This window comes from Lepus europaeus, chromosome 8 (genome assembly GCF_033115175.1).
Source record: "Lepus europaeus isolate LE1 chromosome 8, mLepTim1.pri, whole genome shotgun sequence".
NCBI classification, from domain to species: Eukaryota; Metazoa; Chordata; class Mammalia; order Lagomorpha; family Leporidae; genus Lepus; species Lepus europaeus.
Window position 1 is genome coordinate 1,037,897 of NC_084834.1, and position 24,796 is coordinate 1,062,692.

Sequence of the window (24,796 nt, forward strand, 5' to 3'; positions counted from 1 at the left end):
CTGGAAAACATTATAGAGGAATTCAAGGAACAGAATGATCTTGTAGCCTAGGTGACTGGCAATGTCTTCACAGAAATGGAGATTTTTCCTAAGGAGTGATTCTCCCATGTGCAGTTCCCAGGCCGGCAGCACCAGCATCCTGGAGTACCTGAGGAATCTGAGTTCTGAGGCTCTGCCTTGGAACTGCTGAATCAAACACGTGGAGGTAGGCCCAGCAGTCTGTTCACCAGCATGGTAAAGTCTGAACATGTCGTCAGCAAGGAAAGGGTGGCTAAAAGGTGCACTGAGTGAACTGAGGTAGAACTGGTGACTGGTGCGTGGCTGCAGCTTAAAGCAGCGCCTGAACGAGGGGCTCCCAGAAGGGGAGATGTCCTGTGCCATTTGGTTTGATTCTGCTCGGGAGGAGTGCGTCTCGGTGCGCTTAGGTGAGTCCTGTTCTCATCCAAACGTCCTTTGAAACCACGTTGTCATTTCCATCTCTTAGAGTTTCCATCACTTAAAACATTTTGGCCACCTGGAAAGGGGATACGATTGGGATTTTTTTTTTTTTTGAAGATTGTAACTTGTTCAAATAAATAAGTCAGAGCGGGAGAGAGAAAAATCTTCATCCGCTGCTGGTTCACTCCCCTGATGGCAGTAATAGCTGGGGGTGGGCCAGGCCAAAGCCAGGAGCAGGGAGCTTCTTCCAGGTTTCTCACATGGGTGCATGGACCTAAGCACTTGGACCATCTGCTGCTGCTTTCCTTGGCTCATTAGCAGGGAGATAGCCTGGAAGTGGAGCAGCTGGGAATCGAACCAATGCCCATATGGGATGCTAGTACCACAGGCAGTGGCTTTAAACTGTTATGCCACAGCGCTGGCCCCATAAAGTGCACTTTTTGTACATAAACAGTGGGATGTGTTCCCCTAACACTTCGATGGCATGTTTTATGTAATTCAGGGCACTGGAGGCATCGTTAGAGTCCCTGCCCCATGCACTTTGAGTCTGCCCCCATTTCTCCTGGGCAGGTCCCAGAGGTTGATCTGGAACTTGTTAGGAGTGATGATGGCCAGAGGAGACCTACTTGTTAGCCTGTGCTCACTGAGCTGCCCTGTGCCTGCAGTGGATAAGTCTTTGCAGTGCTTATGTGAGTTACCTGTTTCTGCTGGAAACAGAAGGTAGGGGCAGGATTGTGGAACAGCATTTATCCTGCTTGGGATGCCTGGGTTCGAGTCCTGGCTTCACTTTCCATTCCAGCTTCCTGCTAGTGGGTATCCTGGGAGGCAGCAGGTAATGGCTGAAGCGCTTGGGGCCCTGCCACTCATGAAGGAGACCCGGATTGAGTCGGACTTTGGCCTGACCCATCCATGGCTGTCGGAGGCATTTGGGCAGTGAACTAGCAAATGGGAAAACTCCGTCTCTCTCTGTACCTCTCAGGTAAGAGAGAGAGAAAAGGCCAGGGGAGGGGGGAGAGGGAGGGAAAGTAGAAAGATTTTAAAGCTGGTTCAAGGGAGAGAAGAAAGAACTCGGGATAAGACTGTGCCCATGGCTGCTAAGCTTTAAGCTCAAAATATGTTCCCCTTTCAGGCAAAGTGTGCGCTGGTATCTTTATCGGCAAAATCCTAGGACGAGGAAGAGCAGAGGGCATTGAGGCGATCCTTGTAGTTTCTTGTATCAAGATGTGACCCGGCCTTATAGGGACTGGTTTTTTTTTTTTTTTCTTTCTACAGAAAAATGGTTTTTGAACAAGCTCACAGATTCTGTGGTTGTTTGCATTCTTCAGATGAAGTATGTTATTGTCAGAAGTCAGAATTGAACTGCTTTGGGGTGGCTGTTTAACCTAGATGCTGAGGCACACGTGTGCCATATCGGACAGCGTCTTGGGCTTCTGCACCTCTCTGTGTCTCTGGCTCCCCATGCTAGCTGCCGGCTCCTGCAGACCTCGGAAGGCAGCGGCGATGATGCTGGTGGGGAGACCTGGACTGAGGTTCCATGTGGCCATTATGGGCATTTGGGGAGTGAAACAGCGGGTGAGAGTGCACTGACTCTGTTGAAATTCGAGAGGCAGAGAGAGATTAAAAATGGAACTGCTTTGTTTTTGGGTTCTGGAAATTCAGTGCAGAATTCAGAGCCTAGGAATTCAGTGCAGAAGTTTTGAGGATTTATGGCTTCTTAATATCATTGCTATTTTTTTTTTTTAAGCGAGGATAATGTCCCCACTAGGCATCCTGTGCACTGCCCCTCGTGTCACCTTCTGTGTAAATCCTATATTTTGACTGTGTGGCTAACCATCTGTCATTTGTGATGGGTAGAGTTTTGCAAGGTTACACGGTAAGACCCGTCAGCTGACGCTTGCTCACATGAGAGGCATTAAAAGGGTGGTGTGGCCAATGTCAGCCCAACCTTGCAGCTGAAGGCAAGTCACTGCGTTTGTCCAGAGCCATTTGAATAGGTCTTGTGACCAATTAATTGACTGCTACATAATCTCCAGCAAGGGAGCACAGATGGAGTGAGTCAGTCCAAGCTGTTCAACCTGTTGAGTGTTTTGTCTCGCCAACTGGAGTACAAGCTTAGGAACACAAGTAGGAAGAGGGAATTGGACAGTGTTCGTGATGGGTTCCTGAGAGCGTGTTTCATAGGAGCTGGTTGCGTCTGACTTCCTAAATCATTGGCGGGCTTGTTTTACGTAACCAATGAGCACGCTCCTTTTTTTTTTTTTTTTTCCTTCCGCTTGTGAAAGAAGAAAGTAGTAGGCTGCTGGGAGCAGCTTGTCTCACATGCTGTGTGGTGAGTGAGATGATCCTCTAGATCTCCTCGTTCTGTGGAATGTCCCTCAAGTGACAAAGGAGCATCAAGATTCATGGCCAGGTGCATGTCGATTTGAGGACAAAGCAGAACACTTAACCGCTGAGGAGATGTGCGGCGGCACAGCAAAGACCACCACCCGGCCAGGGGCCTGGCAGGATCCGGCCCGACGTGTTAGTGATGCTGTCTCTGGTGCTGGGCGGATCTGCAAGACCCTTCTGCACACCAGGATTGGAAAACGTGCCGGGGTAGGAAGGGGCACTGACCACAAGGAACTCGGTAACAGGTTTGGAATTTCAGTTCTATTTCAGAGTCTCAGATTATTGTTCAGATTACTGCTTAGCAAGCAGGTAGAATTGTGGTGATCTGCAAAGTCGTTCTTTGAGGGTGCTTGTAAGCAAGAGGGATCACAAGCCGTCTTTATAGGAGAGGTGGAGGCCTGGGTATTGTTGAGTGACTGTTGTAAGTCCTGTCCATCTGCCTTCCTCTTTTTATTCCCGCTGCTGGAGCTACCTGGTGAGGCATGGTTCCGTCCTTGTCCTTGGTTGAAGTGTGGACGCTGTCGACGGTAACTAGCAGGGGACAGCTGAGGTCTGAAGTCCCTCCACAGTGAATAGATGGGGCACAGCATGGCAGTTCTCAAGCGGTGGTCTGCAGGGTGGGTGCGTGGCTGTGCTTTTCTGATGGGAGGCAGGGTAATGAGGAGCGTACAGTCTTTAGAAGATTGTTGTCCTGAGAGAGGTGTATGTTATGGTCAACTGATTTTCATAAAGTGGCTTGTTGGAAAAATCACCTGCTGCATTCTTTCAGGTTGGTTGTTTCATCCATATTGAGAAAATTATTTTCATTAGTACTACCATTTAACTGAAACTCTATTTGTAGAGAATTTTGTTGTATATTAATAAAAAAATTTAGAATTGCAATTTATTACAAAATCTTTTAATAGGAAGGAGAGCCAGAAGTTAAGCTCTGAGTCTCATGATTAGTGTAAAAGCAAGTGTGTAAGTTCACATAAATGTTTATTTTTCCCCCATACAGAAATTTTCTCAAAATTAATGTTTCATAAACTGTTGATCTCCATGAGTATGTTTCTTGGTTTGGCCATTAGGAATCAGTTTCTGTCAGTTAAAAATCTTTTTCTTTAGTAGAAACTTAATAAGGTGGAGAGAGATTGTCTACCCCGGTATTTTATAACGTTGGGTCACGTGCTGTCCAAACAGAGATCTGCTAGTAGACAAGAGGCAGTGAAGGGTGAGGCACCTGAAAAACATGGCCCAGCATTCAGATAAGAATTTCACTTTCCTGGTCTTAAGTTTTTATCTGTTTCTTATCAGGAAAGCTGAGTGATAAGCTGAGTGTCATTCCATTACTCTGCCATCAGGATCCTGACCCGGATCCCAGCCCTGCTGCCCAGGGGCCTTGTATCTGGCTCCTGGATTTTGTTGAGTCTTTCTCTCTCAACTGTTAAGCTATGTGGTTGGCTCAGATTTTTTTTTTTAAGATTTATTTTATGTATTTGAAAGAGTTACAGAGAGAAGTAGAGACAGAGAGAGAGAGGTCTTCCATCTGCTGGTTTTCTCCCCAGATGGCCGCAACCGATCTGAAGCCAGGAGTCAGGAGCTTCTTCCGGTTCTCCCATGTGGGTACAGGGACCCAAGCACTTGAGCCATCTTCTGCTTTCCCAGGCCATAAGCAGAGAGCTGGATCGGAAGAGGAGTAGCCATGACTAGAACTGGCGTCCATATGGGATGCCGGTGCTTCAGGCCAGGGCTTTAACCTGCTGCGCCACAGCACTGGCCCCTGGCTCAGATTATTTAAAAAAAAATTTGTCCTTCTCTGAGATTCTAAGGTATAGTAGTAGGACCTTCTGTATTGCCTATTTTTATTTTAATTTTTTATAGTTCTCCAGATTCCCAAGTAATTGGGTAAGGGAGTGGGTGTCCATCTGTGCAGAGCCAACCAGTTTCTTAGAACATTTTACTAAAATTTTTGCTATCAGCCGCTGCTTCTTACTTTCACTGAGCTTGCTGTTTTTTTGTTATGGTTTTAATCATTTTTATTTAAGCCATACTTTAAGCATGTTACACCTACTAAACCCTTTCCTTATCTTAACTTTGTTTAGAAGTTGCTTCTCTAGCGCTGAGGGTTTTTTTTTTTCTTTTTTTAGCATTTTGTACAACGGTGACATGTATTTGGCAATTAATTGGAATTCATCTCTAGTCAGCCCAGTAGTCCCGATAGACCTCATCCAGTTTCTCTTCCCCTTCCTACAGTCTTGGAAACGCATTTTAAGATCTGGAGTATTGTGCTTGGTCTCCAGAGTTTCCTTAGGACTCGGGCCAAGCTCTGGGCCAGAAGTGAATTATTGACAGGAGCTTGCACTGTAAGTGCTCTCAGCTTGTCTGTTTGTCTGAGTCATGTGGCAGTCAGTCAGGTAGACTTCCAGCTACCTTTTTGCTCGGGGGTATTTTAAATCGGTAGTTTCAGGTGGCTGTCTTAGTTGACCACACTGATAAGCAGGCATTTTTCCTCCTCATGACTTTCCAGTTATCCAAAAAAGGAAGAGCGAGATTCCACAGACGCAGCCGTCCGCTCAGCAGCGGCCGCCGTGAGGATGGACAGAGTTGAGCACAGAAGGGAACGTTGAGAGCCTCGTGTGCTACATGCAGCACGGGACATCACAGGACACAGGTCCTCCGGGGCCCCTCTTCTTCTTTTATTTTAAAAGATTTATTTATTTATTTGAAAGTCAGAGTTACACAGAGAGGAGAGGCAGAGAGAGGTCTTCCATCCACTGGTTCACTCCCCAATTGACCGTGATGGCCAGAACTGTGCTGACCCGAAGCCAGGAGCCAGGAGCTTCCTCCAGGTCTTCCCATGTGGGTGCAGGGGCCCAAGCACTTGGGCCATCTTCTACTGCTTTCCCAGGCCGTAGCAGAGAGCTGGACTGGAAGAGGAGCAGCCAGGAGTCGAAGTGGCACCCATATGGGATGCTGGCATTGCAGGCGGCAGCTTTACCTGCTATGCCACAGCACTGGCTCTAATCCCCTCTTCTTAACCTCTGTAATGACAGAGTTTTGAGGTGCAGTTTACTTCATGAAATTCTAGAGTCAACAACTAAACTACAGTTTCATGGTCTGTCACTCCTTGTTAAAATTCTGCTCAAGTCTCAGTATTTTTGAGATACGATGCTGGGTATATGATGTAGTCTTTGAAAAATTACTTCCAATCTACTTTCTTAAGATGCAGACTACAACAAAGCTGCTACCAAGTTGCTGGTTGCTGTTAGTGTTGTTTTTCGTCACACTTTCCAAGCGAATGAGCCCAGTCCGTGGGGTCATTTATATGAGAAATCTGGGAGCGCTGGGCAGGCATGTCTGAACAGCTGCCTCCCTGCTGGCAAGAGCAAACTTGCCGTGCCCTGGTCTCGCCAGTGCACCCGGCCTGCACGGAAGAGGAACTGAAACAAAGCACTTGGGAGGCAGTGGAGCTTCACACTTTCACATCGTGAAATTTGAATTCAGAAGAAATTCTCTGTCCTCCTGTCGAGTCGCCAGACTGGAAGAAGCTGAGGAGTATCTCCATCCTTGGTGAATCCCTTCTGGTTAAAAGGGAATCCTTGCCCTGTCTGGTAGTTGCTTAACAGAGGGAGAACAGAACCTCATCTTGCTTTTCCTTTGTGAGCTGCTTCGCAGAGTTAAGCTACCATGGTTCTACTGCCAGCCTTCCTTCATAGTAGCTACGCTCAGCAGCTAGGAAACACACAAATATCACAGATTTGGAGACCGATATGCTAGGGCAACAGAGCAAAGAGTTCTGAAGTTTCTAGTAAAAGATCATTAAAAGGAAAAGTAAGGCAGGTTGAAGGCGTGGGCAGTGTTTTTCATTGTGTTCTGCACATAGAAACAGTGTGAACACAGCTCTACTTTGATACTACTTAGTGGAAGATGTAGCTGTTGGTCGGGCTGAATGAAGTGGGAGAGAAAAAAACCCAGCCCTAGTCAGCTGATAGTCTTGTGCTTGTGACAGGCTTCCCAGGGAGGTTGTAAATTGCTGGGTGTGCATCAGGCATTGCCGTCACAAGTTCCTCTGCCCTTCCTGCGTGCCTTCCTCCGCGCTGGCCTTCCCAGTGTGTGCCGCAGGATGGCTTCTCTGACTCGAGGGAAGGGTTTAGTTCCCCCGGTTGTTCGGTGGTTGGGATATTGAGATGTAGTATCCCAGACTGACGGACTGAATGAAGGAATGTAGTGATCTAGTGTGGGCCTGGTGTCAGGTCTGCCTTGGGCTTCAGGAACAGTCATCCTTGGGGGCTGATACTGTGGCTCAGCAGGTTAAGCTGCCTCCTGCCGCACTGGCATCCCATACGGGCACCAGTTTGTGCCCCAGATACTCCGCTTCCCACTCAGCTCCCTGCTAACGCACCTGGGAAAGCAGCAGAAGATGGCCCAAGTCCTTGGGCCCCTGCACTCATGTGGGAGATCCAGGAGAAACCCCTGGCTTTGGCCTGGCTCAGCCCTGCTGTTGTGGCCCTTTTGAAAGTTAACCAGTAGTTGGAAGACCCCTCTCACTCTCTGCTTCTCCCTCTCTCCAACTCTTTCAAATAAAATATTAAAATATAAAATAAGCAAATGCATTAAAAAAAGTCCATCCATCCCCCTCTGAGGAGTGAATCGGGGCTGTCTCACTACAGGGGGTTTTCCCAGAAGCTGACCACTGACATAGCTTTGGTCTGGCTCTTTGTGAAGTACTGATGACAGCTGGATACAGCACATGTCAGCTCATCACTGTGAGGAACTGTGTCCTGAGCAGGGTTGGTTCCTTCACACACGAGACCAGGTTACTCCAGCTCTAGTGTCGACATGCCAAGCGTCAGGACAGCCTCCCTCGTGCTTCTGTTCAACCCCGTGTGAACTGAAAATGCTCGCTGACCTGGCCCACACCTCCTATTATGACTCCTGTGTGAGTCAGGCTCTGGCTTAGCCTTATCCTTTTATTGTTAGAGTAACAAAAGCGGGATAACTGCTGCGCACTGATGTAGCAAGCCCTGGTGGGAACTGGTGAGATCAGGAACTTGTGACCCATCTAAGATTATCATTCGTCTCCCAGTCACCGCTCACCAAAGGATCCAGCCTGTGGGCTGTGGAAACACCGAGGTTCTTTGGAGTTTTTCTTCCCTTCTTTTTTGTTCGAAGGGGATGTTTGGGTAACAGTTATACATGCATTCACCAGCTTTTATCCCGAAGTGCCTAATCCTTCGATCTTATTAAAGATTGACTGATCTCAGATGCAGAGACAAAGAGATTGATAGAGTGATCTTCCAGCCACTGGTTTACTTCCGAAATGTGTGCAACAGTTGGGGCTGAGTCAGGGCGAAGCCAGGAGCCAGGAATTCCATCTGGGTCTCCCACATGGGTGACAGGGACTCAAGCACTTGGGCCATCATCCACTGCTTGCCAGGGGCATTAGCAGGAAGCTGGAACAGAAATAGAGAAGCCAGGACTGAAACCAGGCACCTGGATATGGGATGTGGGCATCCCAAGTGGCGTATCCCACTATGCCATGATGCCGCCGCCTCTTCTGTCAGTAAGACCGAACACACACATGCACACGCACACATGCACACACACACACCCATCACCACCACCACCAACAAAAACCACCTACTTTAAGGTCTTTAGAGAATAGATGTGGTCTGTGGCCATACCACCCTGAACGCACCCGATCTCGTCTAGAAGAGATGTGAATGAAAATCCATTTTTCTCATTATTCAGTTTCCATGCCTCACCCTGTTCAAAAGCCTACAGTATCTGATACAACAGTATCAGAAAACCCCACTTTCTAATTTTTTCTTTGTAGCGGGTGTCTGGGGTCCTTTCCAGCTCTAATATTTGATTATCTGAGACCCAAAGATATTAGAGAAATGTGGAGACTTGGCCCTTGGCGATCCAGGGAGCCAAAACTATCTCGGGGGTAATCTCCCCATGCAAGGGAGTTTGAGGAAGTGGCTCTCAGCAGAGGGAACAGAATCAGAGGTCTTAAGGCATGCCTCCCGTGCCTCCTGAAAAGAGAAAGGTGGCCCGAGGGCACACGGTGTTTCCTGGGAATGTGAGCTGGCAGGCAGGGCCGCAGCTGCTCACAGGGCTGTGAGAGGAGGGCAGGTTGCCTGCCCTGTCTCCCTCCCACTGGCCCTTCTTGATGGCAGAAATGCCTGGCATTGGGTCCTCACTTCGTGTTTAAGCATCGTTCTCTCTAGGCAGTACCTGATGCCTGGATTTCTTTGCTCTGTTGAGACGATTAAGACCACATAGGAGGACTGGGTAATAGACTGTTTTTCAAGTAGAACAGTTCTAGGTTCATGGCAAAATGGAACAAAGTAGAGTTCCTATATACCTGGTCTCACCGAGGGCCTCCCTGACTACCAGCGTGCCTAGCAGAGTGCATTTGTTACAGCTGGAACTTTAGCATCATTACCCAAAGTGCTTAGTTTACAATAGGGTTCACTCTTGCTGTTGCATGTCGTATGGGTTTTGACAAATGTATAGACACATATCTACCATTCATACAGGATAGATTCACTGTGCTTTACCTGTTCATCCCTCTCTTCATAACTCCTGACAATCACTCGACTTTACTGTTGCCACAGTTTTGACGTTGGCTAGACTCATTCACTATGCAACCATTCCAGACCGGTTTTTTAAACTTAAAAATATGCATTTCTTCCAAGTCTATTCATGGTCTGATAGTGTATTTCTTTCTCTTTAAAAATAATTATTTGATAGGAAGAGAGAGGCAGAAACGGACAAAAAGACTTTTCATCTGCTGGCTCTTGCCCCAAATGCCTGCAACAGCTGGGGTGGGGCCAGGCTGAAGCCAGGAGCCAGCAACTCTGTCTTGGTGTCCCGTGTGAGCAGCAGGAACACAAGCACTTAAGCCATCATGAACCTCCCAGGTGCATTTGCAGGAAGCTGGATTGGAAGCAGAGGCGAGACTTGATCCCAGGCCCTCCAGTGCGAAATGCAGGCATCCTCAGCATAGCCTACCATACCACAACGCCCACCCCTTGGTAGCATGTTTCTGTGTAGCGCTCTGTAGTAATATGCCGTTGATTATTTTTCTGTTCACTTCCTGAAGGACACCTGTTGCTTCCATGTTTTGGCAATTATAAATAACGGTGCCACACATCTGTGTGCACACTTTTGTCCGGATGTACCCATTCAGCTTATTTGGGTAAATATCAAGGAGCACAATTGCTGGATTTTAAGAAAACAATACATTTAGTTTTGTAAGAACAGTCAGACTGTTCCAGAGTGGCCATACCACCAGTCCTGAGTCAGTGTTCCCTTCACTTTACATCTTTGATAGCGTTTGGCATTGTCTGGATTTGTTTTCTAGGTTTTGGCCATTCTGATTGGCGTGTAGTGGTTATTTCACTTTAATTTGCCCTTCTCTAATGACATACGTTGGGGAGCATCTTTTTATGAGTTTGCCGTCTGTTTTGTCTTCGTTGAGGTGACTCTCAGGTCTTTTGCCCATTTTTACACCAATCTTTGCAACATGAGTGTAAGCTGAGTTGTAGATATTGTATCGTATTGTATATAAACCATATAATCTCATGTTTCACTTAGAGTAATATCATGGTAGTTTTCCTGTTATTAATTTTTTTTAAAGATTTATTTATTTGAAAGTCATGGTTAAACAGAGAGGAGAGGCAGAGAGAGAGAGGGGTTTTCCAGCCAATGGTTCACTCCCCAATTGGCCACAATGGCTGGAGCTGTGCCGAGCCAGGAGCTTATTCCGGGTCTCCCACATGGGTGCAGGCGCCCAGAGACTTGGGCCATCCTCTGCTGCTTTCTCAGGCCCTAGCAGAGAGCTGGATTAGAAGTAGAATAGCTGGGTCTCAAACTGGCGCCCAAATGGGATGCCGGCGCTTCAGGCCAGGGTGTTCACCCACTGCGCCACAGCGCTGGCCCCTACAATGTTTTTTAAGAACAATTTTTAATGACTTCTTAAATGGATGGCTTCAAAAAATTAGTGTATATTTTGCTAGGGGATATTTAGTTGGTTTCCAGTTTTTGGATCTTAGAGTATGAGAACAAGCCTATGTTTGTTCAGATTTCTGACAATCTCCTTGGAAGAGAATTTTCCATGTTGGAAATTGGAAGGAGATTCATTTTTCACTCCCAGTGGAATTTGAAAATTGAGAGATAGAGGCCGGCGCCGCGGCTCACTTGGCTAATCCTCCGCATGCGGCGCTGGTGCCCTGGGTTCTAGTCCCGGTTGGGGCGCCGGGTACTAGTCCCGGTTGCTCCTTTTCTAGTCCAGCTCTCTGCTATGGCCCAGGAGTACAGTGGAGGATGGCCCAAGTGGTTGGGCCCTGCACCCACATGGGAGACCAGGAGGAAGCGCCTGGTTCTTGGCTCCTGGCTTCGGATCGGCGCAGCGCGCCGGCCATAACAGCCATTTGGGGAGTGAACCAACGGGATGAAGACCTTTCTCTCTGTCTCTTTCTCTCTCGCTGTCTAACTCTGCTTGTCAAAAAAAATAAAAAAAATTAAAAAAAAATTGAGAGAGAAATCATCAGGAATTGGAAGCCAAATTATCTCCGCTGGTGTGTGCAGCTGCAAGGGGCCGCCTGATAGTGAACCCCCACGTTAGACAGACTTAGCGGCTCCATCGTAAAGGCCCACCCGCACAGAGCCTGCTGCCTAGAACCTGGTAATGAGGAGCAGAGTGGTGTGTGTGAGCGAGAATTCTTTGTTCTCCCCTGGGAAAGAGCGTGTGTAGACGAAGGGCAGTCAGAAGTGTCAGACTAATTGTGGCTGCCCCTCTGATTGGATACCAGAAGCAACGTAAGAAATCCCTCAACCCTGACATCTTTTGGAAGTAAAGTCACTGCTAAAAAAAGTCACCACTTAACAGACGTGGCGAGGAGGAGCTTTGTTCTTAACGTTAAAAAAAAAAAGTATCTATTTGTCTTCTAAGATAAATTCACTTGATTCAACAATAAAAATATACACACCAAGGTAAATATTTGACATACATTCTTTCCATTCCCATTGAGGTCATCAGTTTTATTAGCTTCTTATATGTTGCGTTGTATTTCTTTTGTGCAGAAGTTAGTAGACTCAAATGTGCACTTTCCTTACACAAATGGTAATTACTATAAACGGTGAACTGCTGATTGCTGTTTTGACTTGAGAATCTGGAGATTTGGAGGTCTTGCTCTTTTTCCCTCCAACAACTTCTTAGTATTTTGTGTGAATGTCACTAGTGATTTTGATTGGCCCTACCAAAGCCCTCTGTGGTTGTTTCCATCTTCTGGAGTTGGCGAATAGGCTGCAAGCCTGTGGCTGTATCTGCTCGATTCCAGAAGTGGGCTTGCCGGGCCCAAGTCTAGGTACCCGTGTGATTCTGACAGCTATGGGCTTGCCGGGCCCAAGTCTAGGTACCCGTGTGATTCTGACAGCTATGGGCTTGCCGGGCCCAAGTCTAGATACCCGTGTGATTCTGACAGCTGTGACAGAATGTCCTTCGTGTGTGGTCCTAACACTTCGCATCTCTATCTGTACTTTTCTAGAGTGGAATATTTGGCTTAAAATTCTTGTCAGTCTATGATTTTAATTATGATTTTGTTTAACATGATTTTAATTAATTGTAATTTTTAGGAGTGATGTTTAACACATTTTAATATGTTGAACTATCTTGTATATTTACACATAAGCTATTTGTATCCTTTGTCCACTTTCCTATTTTGTAAATTTTTCTTACTGATTTCTATTTGTTTATGTAGTAGAGAGATTTATCCTTTGTGATACGAACTGCTAATTTTTTCAACGATTTATTTATTTGAAAGTCAGAGTTAGAGAAGGAGAGACAGAGATCTTCTAGCCACAACAGCTGGGAGTGGGCCGGGCCAGAACCAGGAGCCATGAATTTCTTCAGGGTCTCCCACGTGGGTTGCAGGGGCCTAAGCACTTGGGCCATCTTCCTGTGCTTTCCCAGGCCATTGGCAGGGAGCTAGACCTGAAGTAGGGCAGTGAAGACTCAAACCAGCACCTATGTGGGATGGTGGTCTTGTGGCTGGCAGCTTTACCCACTACACCACAACACTGGCCCCCAGCTGCTGAGTTTAATGAACTTTGCAAATATAACCTTTGATATGCATATACTTAAACACACAGTCATCCCTCAAACCTCTTCCCCCTCTCCACTGCTCTGTGGATGCTCAATTCAAGTCCCTTGTGTAAAGTGGTGTAGTATTTGCATATAACCAACAGTCCACTTGCATTCTTTAAATTATCTCTAGATCACCAGTGATGCCTAATGCAATGTAAATGCTATAGGTAGTTGTTACACTGAATTTTTAGGAAATAATGACAAGAAAAAAAAGTTCAGGCCGGCGCTGTGGCTCACTAGGCTAATCTTCTGCCTGCGGCGCCGGCACCCCGGGTTCTAGTCCCGGTTGGGGTGCCGGATTCTGTCCCAGTTGCTCCTCTTCCAGTCCAGCGCTCTGCTGTGGCCCGGGAAGGCAGTGCAGGATGGCCCAAGTGCTTGGGCCCTGCACCCCATGGGAGACCAGGAGAAGCTCCTGGCTTTGGATCAGCGTGGTGCGCCGGCCGCAGTGGCCATTGGATGGTGAACCAATGGTAAAGGAAGACCTTTCTCTCTGTCTCTCTCACTGTCCACTCTGTCAAAAAAAAAAAAAAAAACCGTACAGGTTCAGTTCAGGCAAAGTTTAAAGCGCCTTTTTTTTTTTTTTTTAAAGACTTATTTATTTGTTTGAAAGGCAGACTTGGAGAGGGAAAGATACAGAAAGCTTCCATCTGATGGTTCAATCCCCAAATGGCTGCTGTGGTCAGGGCTGGGTCAGGGCTGGGCCAGACCAAAGCCAGGAGCCTGGAACTCCATCTGGGTCTCCCAAGTGGGTGGCAAGGGCCCAAGCACTTGGCCCATTTTCTGCTGCTCTCCCAGGTATGTCGGTAGGGATTCGGATTGTAAGTGGAACAGCCGGGATTTGGACTAGTGCTCATCTGGGATACTGATGTCACAGGTTATGGCTTACCACGCTGCCCCACAATGTGCGCTTCACAGCCAAAACGTTAAAAAAAATCTCAGCCTCTGGTTGGTTGAATCTACAGATGGGGAACTCACATGAGATTGCCCTACTGCGCGCATATATATATATATATATATATATATATATATATTTTTTTTTTTTTTTTTTTTTGACAGGCAGAGTTAGAGAGAAAGGTCTTCCTTCCAGTGGTTCACCCCCCAAATGGCTGCCCGGTATTCCTAATTCTGTGTTCTGTTCACGATGTCGCCAGCAGTTTTGTTTTTCCAGTGGAGCAGTTTTTCACCTCGGGAGGAAGCTTTTCACTTCAGGCCGAGGGTGCCCCGGAAGGCCAGAGGTTGTTCCCCTGGCTGGTATGCCCCTGGTGTTACGGAGATAGGCGGAAGTGTTAAGAGAGCACAGAATCTGGAGTCCACAGGCATTGATGTGAATCCTGACTTTGCCTCTTGCTGGTTATAACCTTGCTGAAGTCTCCTCATCTCTGTGTAAAACAGATTACGTAATGCAGCTCACACAGGACGTTTGTGAAGGTCAGTTCAGGTGAATTCTGTAAAAAGTGTGCGGCAGACTCTGAACTGTTAAGCAATTATTTGTGTACATGCTGCACAGTTCTGGTCACCAGTTCTCCCCCACCCCCGCCTATATTTAAACACCAGGCCTTCGGGAATTAGGCAGTAAAAAAAAGCAGTTCTTTAATATTATGGAAATCCATTTGATACAGTACTAGAGGAGCCGTGACAAACTAAAAACCGCAACTGAGTTTAATAAATGATAAAAGGGATTGCCTTTTTAGGGGAGGCAGGGATGGAGAAGGACCGGAAAATGTGGCTTATGAATGCTGAAAAGCAAGTTCAATAAATGTCATTGTCTAAGGCTGAACTATGTATTTGAAAATTGCATCTGAATGCCTTGAATTCACTAAGGTGGTTTCCCTGTAGGAGTTCACCCACTGCCTCATGCTTGGGCTACCAAGAAGCCTCTTAAAGGAAACAGTAATTGAGAGTATTTGTCTTAAAGCAATAAGAGATTCTTCTGGTGGGTTAAAAACAAAATAGGAGGTTGCTGTTGTAGTCGCCATTTTTGTTTGTTTTTAAGTTTTCAGGAGCTGGTCTAGTAGCATGGTTCCATATATATATATATTTTTTAAGATTTATTTGAAAGAGCTACAGAGAGAGGTAGAAGTAGAGAGAGACATGAAGAGAGGTCGTCCATCTGCTGGTTCACTCCTCAAATGGCTGCAATGGCCGGAATTGAGCTGATCTGAAGCCAGGAGCCAGGAGCCGTTTCCAGGTCTCCCATGTGGGTACAGGGTCCCAAGGACTTGGGCTATCTTCTCCTGCTTTCCCAGGCCATAGCAGAGAACTGGATCGGAAATGGAGCAGCTGTGACTGGAACTGACACCCATATGTGATGCCGACACTGCAGGCGGCAGCTTTAACCTGCTGTGTCACAGCGCCGGTCTCCGGTTCAATATTCTAAGGGCACCAAGTCATAGTAGGAGGGTCTTCAAAAAGTTCATGTTTCATGTGTCTTATTTCAGATTTTTTTTTTTACACCACAATTAACTTACCTCTTAATGCCATTTTTCCATGGGTTTTTGAGGTACCTTGGTGTTACTGAGCACCTGGCTGTCTTTGAACCACTTTACATTTCATCATCAGAGCAATACTTATGAAGTAGATGCTACGTATTGTCCCTACTCTGTAGTTAAAGATTTTGAGGAGCACATAGCTGGGCAGAGGCAGAGATAGGACCTGAGCCCAGGCTGCCTCTCCCACTGCTGTTTGGATGAGTGTGTGTGGAATAGCGCAGAGACAGCCTGAGACAGAGTTAGACAATGAGAGAGACAGAGAAAGGTCTTCCTTCCATTGGTTCACTCCCCAAATGGCCACCATGGCTGGTGCTGCGCCAATCTGAAGCCAGGAGCCAGGTGCTTCTCCTGGTCTCCCATGCGGGTGCAGGGCCCAAGCACTTGGGCCATCCTCCACTGCCTTCCCGGGCCACAGCAGAGAGCTGGACTGGAAGAGGAGCAACCGGGACTAGAACCCGGCGCCCATATGGGATGCCGGCGCCCCAGGTGGAGGATCAGCCAAGTGAGCCACGGCGCCGGCCCTGAGACAGCCTTTCTGTAGTGAATCATGAGCTGAAAGGCTCACTGCTTTATTTCAGCAACTCCGCCGTCTACTCCTAAGACAATTAGTGTTACCAATTCATTAGTGTCTTTCTAGAGATACTAAGCTTAGATGGTAAGTCCAGAATCCCCACCCCCAGCTTTTCCCTTTTCTAGACGTGCTACAGCATGCCATACACATGTTATGTAGTACTTTTTTTACTGTTAGAATTATATCTTGGGGCTTATTATTTAACTACATTCTCTTTGTTGTATCCATAAAATACTCCATTATTTACCCAACCCATGTCAGTTTGCTTCCAGCTGCTTACCTTTTTACATATAACCGTTTTGTACCTGAGCAAGTTTAACTGTTGGATTAATTCCTATAAGTGGAATTGCTGGGTCAAGAGTATGTGTGTTTATAGCCAATTCCTTTTAAAATTTATTTTGAAAGATTTGTTTATTTACTTGGAAGAGTGATACGGAAAGAGAGCTGCCATCTGCTGATTCCTTCCCCAAATGTCCACAGTTGGCAAGGCTGATGCAGGCCGGAGCCAGGAGCCCCGTCTGGATCTTCCACGTGGGTAGCAGGAGCATCAGTACTTCATGGTCATCTGCGTTGACAGGAAGCTGGATTGGAGATGGAGTTGGAGCCGGGTACTCCGATATTTGCAGCAATCCCAAGTGGCAGCTTAACCCACCACAGTACAACACCGACACATACCCACCTCTCCCTCGCTTTTTTTTTTTTTTTCTTTAAGATTTACTTATTTGAAAGGAAGAGTGCCTGAAAGGGAGAAACGGAGATCGTCTATCTGCTGTTTCACCCCCAAATGGCTGCAAAAGCTGGAGCTGGGCCGATCCGAGGCCAGGAGCTTCTTCCAGGTCTCCCAGGCACTTGGACCATCTTCTGCTGCTTTCCCAGGAACATTAGGAGGGAGCTGGGTCAGAAAAATGGAGCAGCTGGAACTTGAACTGGTGCCCATGTGGGATGCTGGCACTGCAGGCAGTGGCTTTACCTGCTATGCCATAGCCAGTCCCACCTGCCCCACATGCCCATCTCTTTAAGCAACAATATTATACGCCCAAAGATGGGTGTCTATTTTGGCTCTACCATTTTGCAGGTAAAAGACCTCCTAAAATTAATTACACATGAAACATATGTTGAATATTTATTTACTTATTTTGACAGGCAGAGTTAGACAGAGAGACAGAGAAAGGTCTTCCTTTTTCCGTTGGTTCACCCCACAAATGGCTGCTACGGCCGGTGTTGCACCGATCCGAAGCCAGGAGCCAGATGCTTCCTCCTGGTCTCCCATGTGGGTGCAGGGCCCAAGCACTTGGGCCATCCTCCACTGCCCTCCCGGGCCACAGCAGAGAGCTGGACTGGAAGAGGAACAACCGGGACAGAATCTGGCGCCCTAACTGGGACTAGAACCTGGGGTGCTGGCGCCGAAGGCGGAAGATTAGCCAAGTGGGCCATGGCACTGGCCTGAATATTTATTTTGAAATTCATTCATTTATCCATTTGTTATCTGAATACAGTTCCCTGGAAACAGGAGAGAGAGAATGAGAAAACCTTACCTTAAGGGGAAGATGTGAAATCCTGTTGATGCAAGTTACCTTTTAGCAGCGCCATTGTACATTGCAGTAATCCAGGAAGTATCAGTGAGTCTTGCTGCTGTGGTTATGCCTACAAGAGTATTAAAGAATCAGCTCAGTGAGTACTGAAGTGATGCATGCATGGAAAAAACAGCAAAGCTCCTTCCTTCATCAGTGGACTTTGTTTTAAAGTTCTGGTAGTTTCTAGTTTACAGACTTCTGAAAACGAGTAGTGCTTGCTTAAAAGTTAAAGGAACCATTTTGGTTCTGTGGGCTCTCAAGGGGAGAAAGGGAAGAAACAGTTATATTAATAGCAACAAAAACAACAAAAGCTGGCAAGGCAGCCACAAGAGAGTCCTGGCTGCGTGGTTGACCTGCCCACTCGGTGTTCCCCTGGCCTCAGAAGAACCTGTACTTTACCCCCTTTGAACTTTAATTAGCACCTTTTGAAAGTTCTCTTGCTTACAGATGTGTTAGTATTAAGAAGCAGCCTTTATCAGAATGAGGAGTCCGTCCAGAAGGGTTAAGGGCTATCATGCAGCGATGTAGACGAATTCATTCAGGTTGCTTTCCTCTGAGTGCCTGCTGAGGTTGTCTGTCCAGATTACTCTACACATTCAGTAGACAACTTGTGGTGTGGTGACTTAGTTAGAAGGAACAAGCCTGTGGCCTCCCACTTGCCCCCCAAGCTTTCAGACGTCCAGTGTGGTGCTCTGCTCTTCTGTCTGTGCCGTGGTGGTGCCAGGGAGGGGTGCTGGTGCTGTGAGTGCCGTGTGCACACTTACCCTATTTCAGACTTTTCACCTGACGTGACCCTGCACACGAGGAAGAAATTCAGTCTTTCCCTCTCTGTACTTCGTAGTTCCCTGTTTGTAGCACCCGAGCCTCAGGCCATATCGTAACTGCTCATCACTGCTGTGTGAGACATTCTACAGACCGACGTGGTTTGAGCTGCTGGCCTTTCCAGGGTAGCATTGTTTCAGTGGCAAGAGGCAGGAGCGAGCTCAGAGCTACAAACACCTACTTACACACGTGCTTTCAACTGTCACTCAGGCAGGGGTCTGTGGTGTTCAGGAAAAGGTAGGGACTGGAAAGTTACTTATTTCTATAATCGCTACATTGTCAGAAGTCCTTTAGCTCACAGAGCCAAAATAGCAGAATCTCTGAGTCACCTTTGGGGAACTGAACTGCTGTAAGGCAGCTGACAGTCTCAGATCCATGTAGCGTGCGTGTGTATACATTGGGCTGGTGAAATGTTCATTGTTTGATTTTGGGGTGTGACTGTATCTTGGTCCCTGGAGGAAGTGTATCTAAGACACTGTGTGCTATAAGCATCTTTCTAAAAATCTAAACAAAGTCCTCTAACGTCTGGCCGGGAGGATCCAGTTAAAGCCTCGTGTATCTGAATTGACCTTGAAGCATGCTTTCCGGGTCTGGAAGCGCTCGCATACTTAAACCTCTGTGTCCTGGCAGATGAGGCAGTCGGGGTTGAGGAGGGCTGAGCCCTGGAGTCAGAGCTTTGTTAAGGTCCTCAGGGTTGACAGTGGCAGAGCTAGAGTCGGTGGCTCTGCCTGCCCTGGTAAGTGCTGGCCCATGTCCCAAACGTCCCGTCTTCTGTGACTTGCCCCGGTCTCTCACCCCTGCTTCGTGAGCTTGAGCTCTTTGTCCTGTAGATTCCCCATAAGCCACAGAGGCGTTTATCTCAGTACCTGTAACAGAATAATTAACTTAGTTATTTCTGCTTTGGCCTTCTCATTTCAAATTGTAAGCACTTTGAGTTCAGAACTGAACCTAGGGGCCGGTATTGTGGGGCAGCAGTTTAAGCCCCCGCCTGTGACGCTGGCATCCCATGTGAGTGCTGGTTTGAGTCCCAGCTGCTCCACTTCTGATCCAGCTCCCTGCTAATGTGCCTGGGAAAGCAGTGGAAGATGGCCCAAGCACTTGGTCTCCTGCCACCCAGACGGAGTTCCAGGCTACTGGCTTCAGCCTGGTCCAGCTCTGGGTGTTGCGGCCATTTGAAGAGTGAACCAGTGGATGGAAGATCTTTGTTTCTCCACGTCTGTAACTCTGGCTTTTAAATAAATAAAACTACATCTTAAAAAAAAAAAAAAAACTAAACCTAGTTAGTTTCCCTTTGTGTCTTTCATGGTGGCTGGGTTAAGCCAGGTGCTCAAGTGTACAGAGCAATGAATCCAGGCTCGTGCTTTTGGATTTAACAGCAAAGTGCTTTCTGTGCCATGCTATGAATTATAAGGATTTATTCTTTCATTCCATGTTGTTCTTTTCCAAAAGGAATAAAGGCATTATGCATTTTCTACTTTCTTAAAGTTATATTCCATGCAGCTGCAGCATCTCTAACTCTTGATAACAGTGGGGTACATTGAATTGGAATAGTTTGCAAGTTAATATCTTGAGGATGGTATTAAGAATTAAAGCTTCTGACCAGCGCCATGGCTCACTTGACTAATCCTCCGCCTGTGGTGCCGGCACCCCGGGTTCTAGCCCCGGTTGGGGTGCTGGATTCTGTCCCGGTTGCTCCTCTTCCAGTCCAGCTCTCTGCTGTGGCCCAGGAAGGCAGTGGAGGATGGCCCAAGTGCTTGGCCTGCACCCCATGGGAGACCAGGAGGAAGCACCTGGCTCCTGGCTTCGGATCAGCGCAGCGCCGGCCATAGCAGCCATTTGGGGGGTGAACCAACAGAAGGAAGACCTTTCTGTCTCTCTCTCACTAACTCTGCCTGTCCAAAAAAAAAGTTAAAGCTTCTGTGGAGGGTTGGCATGTTTGAGCAGTTTTTGCTGTACTCCCGACTACAGGACAATAACTCATGGTGAATCTTGACGTGATTCCTCTGAAGTTACACCAGGCAGTCCATAAGCTGGGACCATGTAAGTACAGCATAGGGGAGGAAAGTCAACAAATTTGCAAATTAGTCAGCTGTGCTCCTGAAAGTACTAAGTTGGCAAAAAATAAACGAATTCTGGGGCCGGCACTGTGGCGCCGTAGGTTAAGCTGCTGTCTGTGGCGCCAGCATGCCATATGGACGCTGGTTCTTATCCTGGCTGCTCCACTTTCGACCCAGCCCTCTGCTATGGCCTGGGAAAGCAGCAGAAGATGGCCCAAGTCCTTGGTCCCCTGCACCTGTGTGGGAGACCTGGAAGAATCCATGGCTTCTGGCTTCAGCCTGGCCCAGCCTTGGCCATTGTAGCCATTTAGGGAGTGAACCAATGGGTGGAAGATCTGTCTCTCCTCTCTCTGACTCTTCAAATAAATAAATAAATCTTAATACATAAATAAATGAATTCCGAATGTGTTACTGATACTTATTCACATTTTTTCTTTGAAAGAAATAGCTTGTTACTGGGTAGGAAATAGTAATCATTTTGTGCTGATGGGTGAACTCTGATTGCCATCTCAAACATAATTTCCCCTCTGCCTCCACTGACGGTCTTCCTTTATTTTCAGGTTATATTCATTCAGACTTTTTCACTGTTCTTGAGCACATCTTTGGAGAGAGATGCTTTTATTTCAACATTTTTTGTGTGTGTGTTAGAGTAGGGAAGTGGCGGATGTTGGCAGAAAAAAAGGGGCTCAGAATAGAGTTTAAGGAGGCTGGGAAATACCATCATAGATGCAGTAAGTTTCATAGGAACGAAGGTTATGATTTGTCACTGCTTTATCCCAGCACCTGGAAGAATGCTTGGCACACAGTAGGTGTGCAGAAACTGCTCACTCAATGGATAGTGGTGTGTGTTGGTTTTCATTGTGATTGGCATAGTTTATTTTTGTTTCATTGCACCTCATCTTGGACCAGTTACAGTTCCTTATCATATCTGACTGTGAACAAGACTGCTCCCTAAACTTTTCTTGTGAGCTTACTTTGTACTGTGTTGTGGAGACCAAGAGAGATCACAGGTCGTGCTTTACATGGGTATACATAACACCCACTTCTAGTCTGATGCCTGTGGAAGTTGAAGGGGATAGTCAGCATGTACAGCGCACTGGTCTGAGTACAGACATCGCCCTGTGACAGTGGAACAAACTGTTCTCTTCCTTGTTAGCCGTCACTCCCAGAATCCCTGGGTATCCAAGATGGTGGGACCTCTGCATTTGCCCCGAAAGCAGTCTTCTCAGAGCCTTGAATGCTCTTCCTAAAACACGGATCAGATCATGCCCTCTTTTCCCTGGAAATTTAGAATTTGCATATTACTTGAACAAAATATGTATATATCTTGGTATAGCATTTAAGGTACCCACAAGTAGTCCTGAGCTGGCTGTCTGGAATCATTTCCTCTGTGATTCTTCCAAGCACCCAAGCACGACCTTGATGTTGGACCCTGTGTGCTTTTCTGTTTCTCTGTCCTCGGCCTGCAGTGCCTCCTGTGCTCACAGTCCCCCTGTGTCTTTGTCCTAATTCCACTCTTAGGAGGACACAGGTGTTGGGTTGGGGCCTGTACTAATTCACAGTCCCCTCCTCTTAATTTGATTGCATCTGCAAAGACCCTGTTTGCAAACCAGGTCATGGTCACAGGTAGAAAAATTAGGATCTGGACATATCTTTGGGGGGACAAGGGACACAATTCAAACCATAACGTGTGTGTGTGTGTGTGTGTGTATTTAAAATAATTCTGTTTTCTGCACTTAAAATCATTTGAACTATTATTGCTTGTTATATTTCCAGAAAGTAATCCAGACTTCAGTTACTTGTTTTCTGCTCTTGATAGAAGTTTCCAAAAGAGAGCCTAATTTTAGTGCTAACCAAGTAGTCAGTGTGGAATCTTAAAAGGAAAAAAGGTCCATGGATGTCATTCTGTTTAAAATACTACAGTAAGGAGGAGGAGACAAACCATCTTACTTTCTTGTACCTGAAGTTGTGAAGTGGAGAAGTACTGACTGCCTTGTCCCACGGTGTCAGGTGCAATGTCCTCTCCTTACTGTCAGCAGAGAACTGAGGCAGTTCTGATCGGGACACGTGTATCTGACCTCGTCATGTATTTCAAGGCAAAGGCCCAAGGCCTCTTTTTCCTACCCCTATGAATTGTGCAGAGGGTGCGCAGTAGCTGCTGGTTGGATGCAGGAGTTGAATGGAGAGGGAGAGACCGTGCGTGTGGCCTGTGAATAACTCGATGCCAATACTGGGCACGTGGGGAAGGAGGCGGCAGTGTCTGGGGCATCTCCACCCATGAGCTCCTTTAATCTTTGGAACAGGTCCTTCAGGCACTGCTCGGGAACTTTCCCAAGGCTGTAAACCAGTGGGAGGCAGAGCGGAGCCGTGATCCCAGGCCTTGTCATTCGGAAGCACTCACTTAATGGTCTCTGTCTGCCTCTGTCTCCCTCACCAGGTTACTCAGCTGTAATTTCCTCTACTAATATGAGAGTCAGTAAAGTCAAAATTAGAATTAGGTGTTCAGCCAAAGACAGCACTCCTATGGGAGGATAGAATGTTACTTATTTTTATAAATATTTTTAAGGCATGTAGGACAAGAAATTGGACAGACCTGGCATCCAAGCTTTGTCCTTTCTGTATCTTTTTAAAAATTTCCATCATTTTAAGATTAAGCTGACAAAAAACAAGTTATTATCATTAAGTTTTAGCTCTTCAAGACAAGCTCTGCTCAGTTTAATTGATGTTTGAATCCATATTGCGCCTGAGGTTTGAACAACCAGTTTTATAAGCTATAAAACTGTTTTGAAAAAACTTAAGTAATGAAACAAAATAGACTGAACAAGAAAATATAGAACAATTAAATCTGATTTTTTTTCACTTTTTAAAAACTTTAAATTTTTTTGTTTATTGCCAGTATACATTAATGCCGCTGATTTTTTTTTTTAAAGATTTTTTGTTTATTCGAAAGTCAGAGTTACAGAGAGAAGAGAGGCAGAGAGAGAGGTCTTCCATCTGATGGTTCACTCCCTAATTGGCCGCAATGGCTGGAGCTGCCGGCCAGGAGCCAGGAGCTTCTTCTGGGTCTCCCACGTGGGTGCAGGGGCCCAAGGACTTGGGCCATCTTCTACTGCTTTCCCAGGCCATAGCAGAGAACTGGATTGGAAGAGGAGCAGCTGAGACTAGAACTGGCGCCCATATGGGATGCCAGCACTTCAGGCCAGGGCGTTAACCCACTGCCCCACAGCGCCGGCCCCAATGCCGCTGATTTTTTAATTTATTTGTTTGAAAGGCAGAGTTAGAGATATTCCATCCACTGGTTCACTCCCCAAATGCTGCAACAGCTGGAGCTGGGCCAGGCTGAAGCCAGGAGTTTCATCCGGGTCTCCTGCATGGGTACAGAGGCCCCAGAACTTGAACCATCTGCTGCTGCTTTCTTGGGCGCCTTTGCAGGGAGCTGGGTCAGAACTGGGGCAGCCAGGCCTCGAACTGGTGCCCATATGGGAGGCCAGCACTGAAGGAGGTGGCTTAACCTGCTACGCTAGATTGCCGACCCCCGTTTTCACTTTCAAAAACCTCAACCAGTGTCTGGTGGTTTGGCAGCAGACAATTTTGGAGAGTGCTTTTAATGACTTGGTGTAATTAAAAATTTTCATGGTTTGGGTCATGATGATCAGACTTTTTTGGTTGTGACAGAAAACTAAGTCCAGAAACAGTGCTTCCCCTGGAACAGCTGGCTCAAGCACTGGCAGGAATCGCTCATTCCATTGTACGTACACCTCTGCCTTCTCCCCTGTTGACTTCGTTTCCAGACAGGTGCTTACCTCGTGATGGCAAAAATAGCCACCAGCAACCCCGAGGTTACCATTTATAAGCTGAGCAACTAAGTCTGAGGGCTGGCTCTAGGAGCCCAGCGTGAGTCATGGGGCCTTGTGTCATTGGCCAGCCTGGCACAGGGGCTACCTCTGGACTGGGAGTACAGGAAAAGCAGTGTGCACAGTGGGTTCGCCTGTTGTTGTCATAATTAGGAGGAAGAGATGTTGGTCATGACCGGCCAGAACACAGGTTGTTGAAAGAAGGTACAGCCCGAACTCGGTATTTTTTGCTGCTGAGGTTTAAGAAAACAAACCTGGCATGCTAAAAGAACAGGTTCAGTATTAAACTACCACTGCCTGCAAAAGGACTGCGCAGTTTGCGTTTGGGTAGCAGACGCTGTGTCAGTGTTCTGTAAAAACTAATGTGAACAGTCCTGGGAGGTAGTTATTACCGTTTGGGGCACTTGCTGTAGGTCCCCCTTTGCGAGAAGCACTTGACAGATGCCATGTAATCCACACAGCCTCCTC

The 24,796-nt window shown here is 46.9% G+C and overlaps 1 protein-coding gene across 3 annotated transcripts in view; it reads left to right on the forward strand.

Annotated features, from left to right (window-relative positions):
- FNIP2 (folliculin interacting protein 2) overlaps positions 1-24,796 on the forward strand; it is a 138,766-nt gene that overhangs the window by 40,986 nt on the left and 72,984 nt on the right. Inside the window, exon 1 of one of the 3 annotated variants that reach the window (XM_062199350.1) lies at positions 2,896-3,071. The exons of the other annotated variants lie outside the window; for them this stretch is intronic. Coding sequence (XP_062055334.1) covers positions 2,896-3,071 — 176 coding nt within the window. Of the gene's footprint in view, positions 1-2,895; positions 3,072-24,796 lie in introns of those variants that run through there. 3 annotated transcript variants of the gene reach the window in all.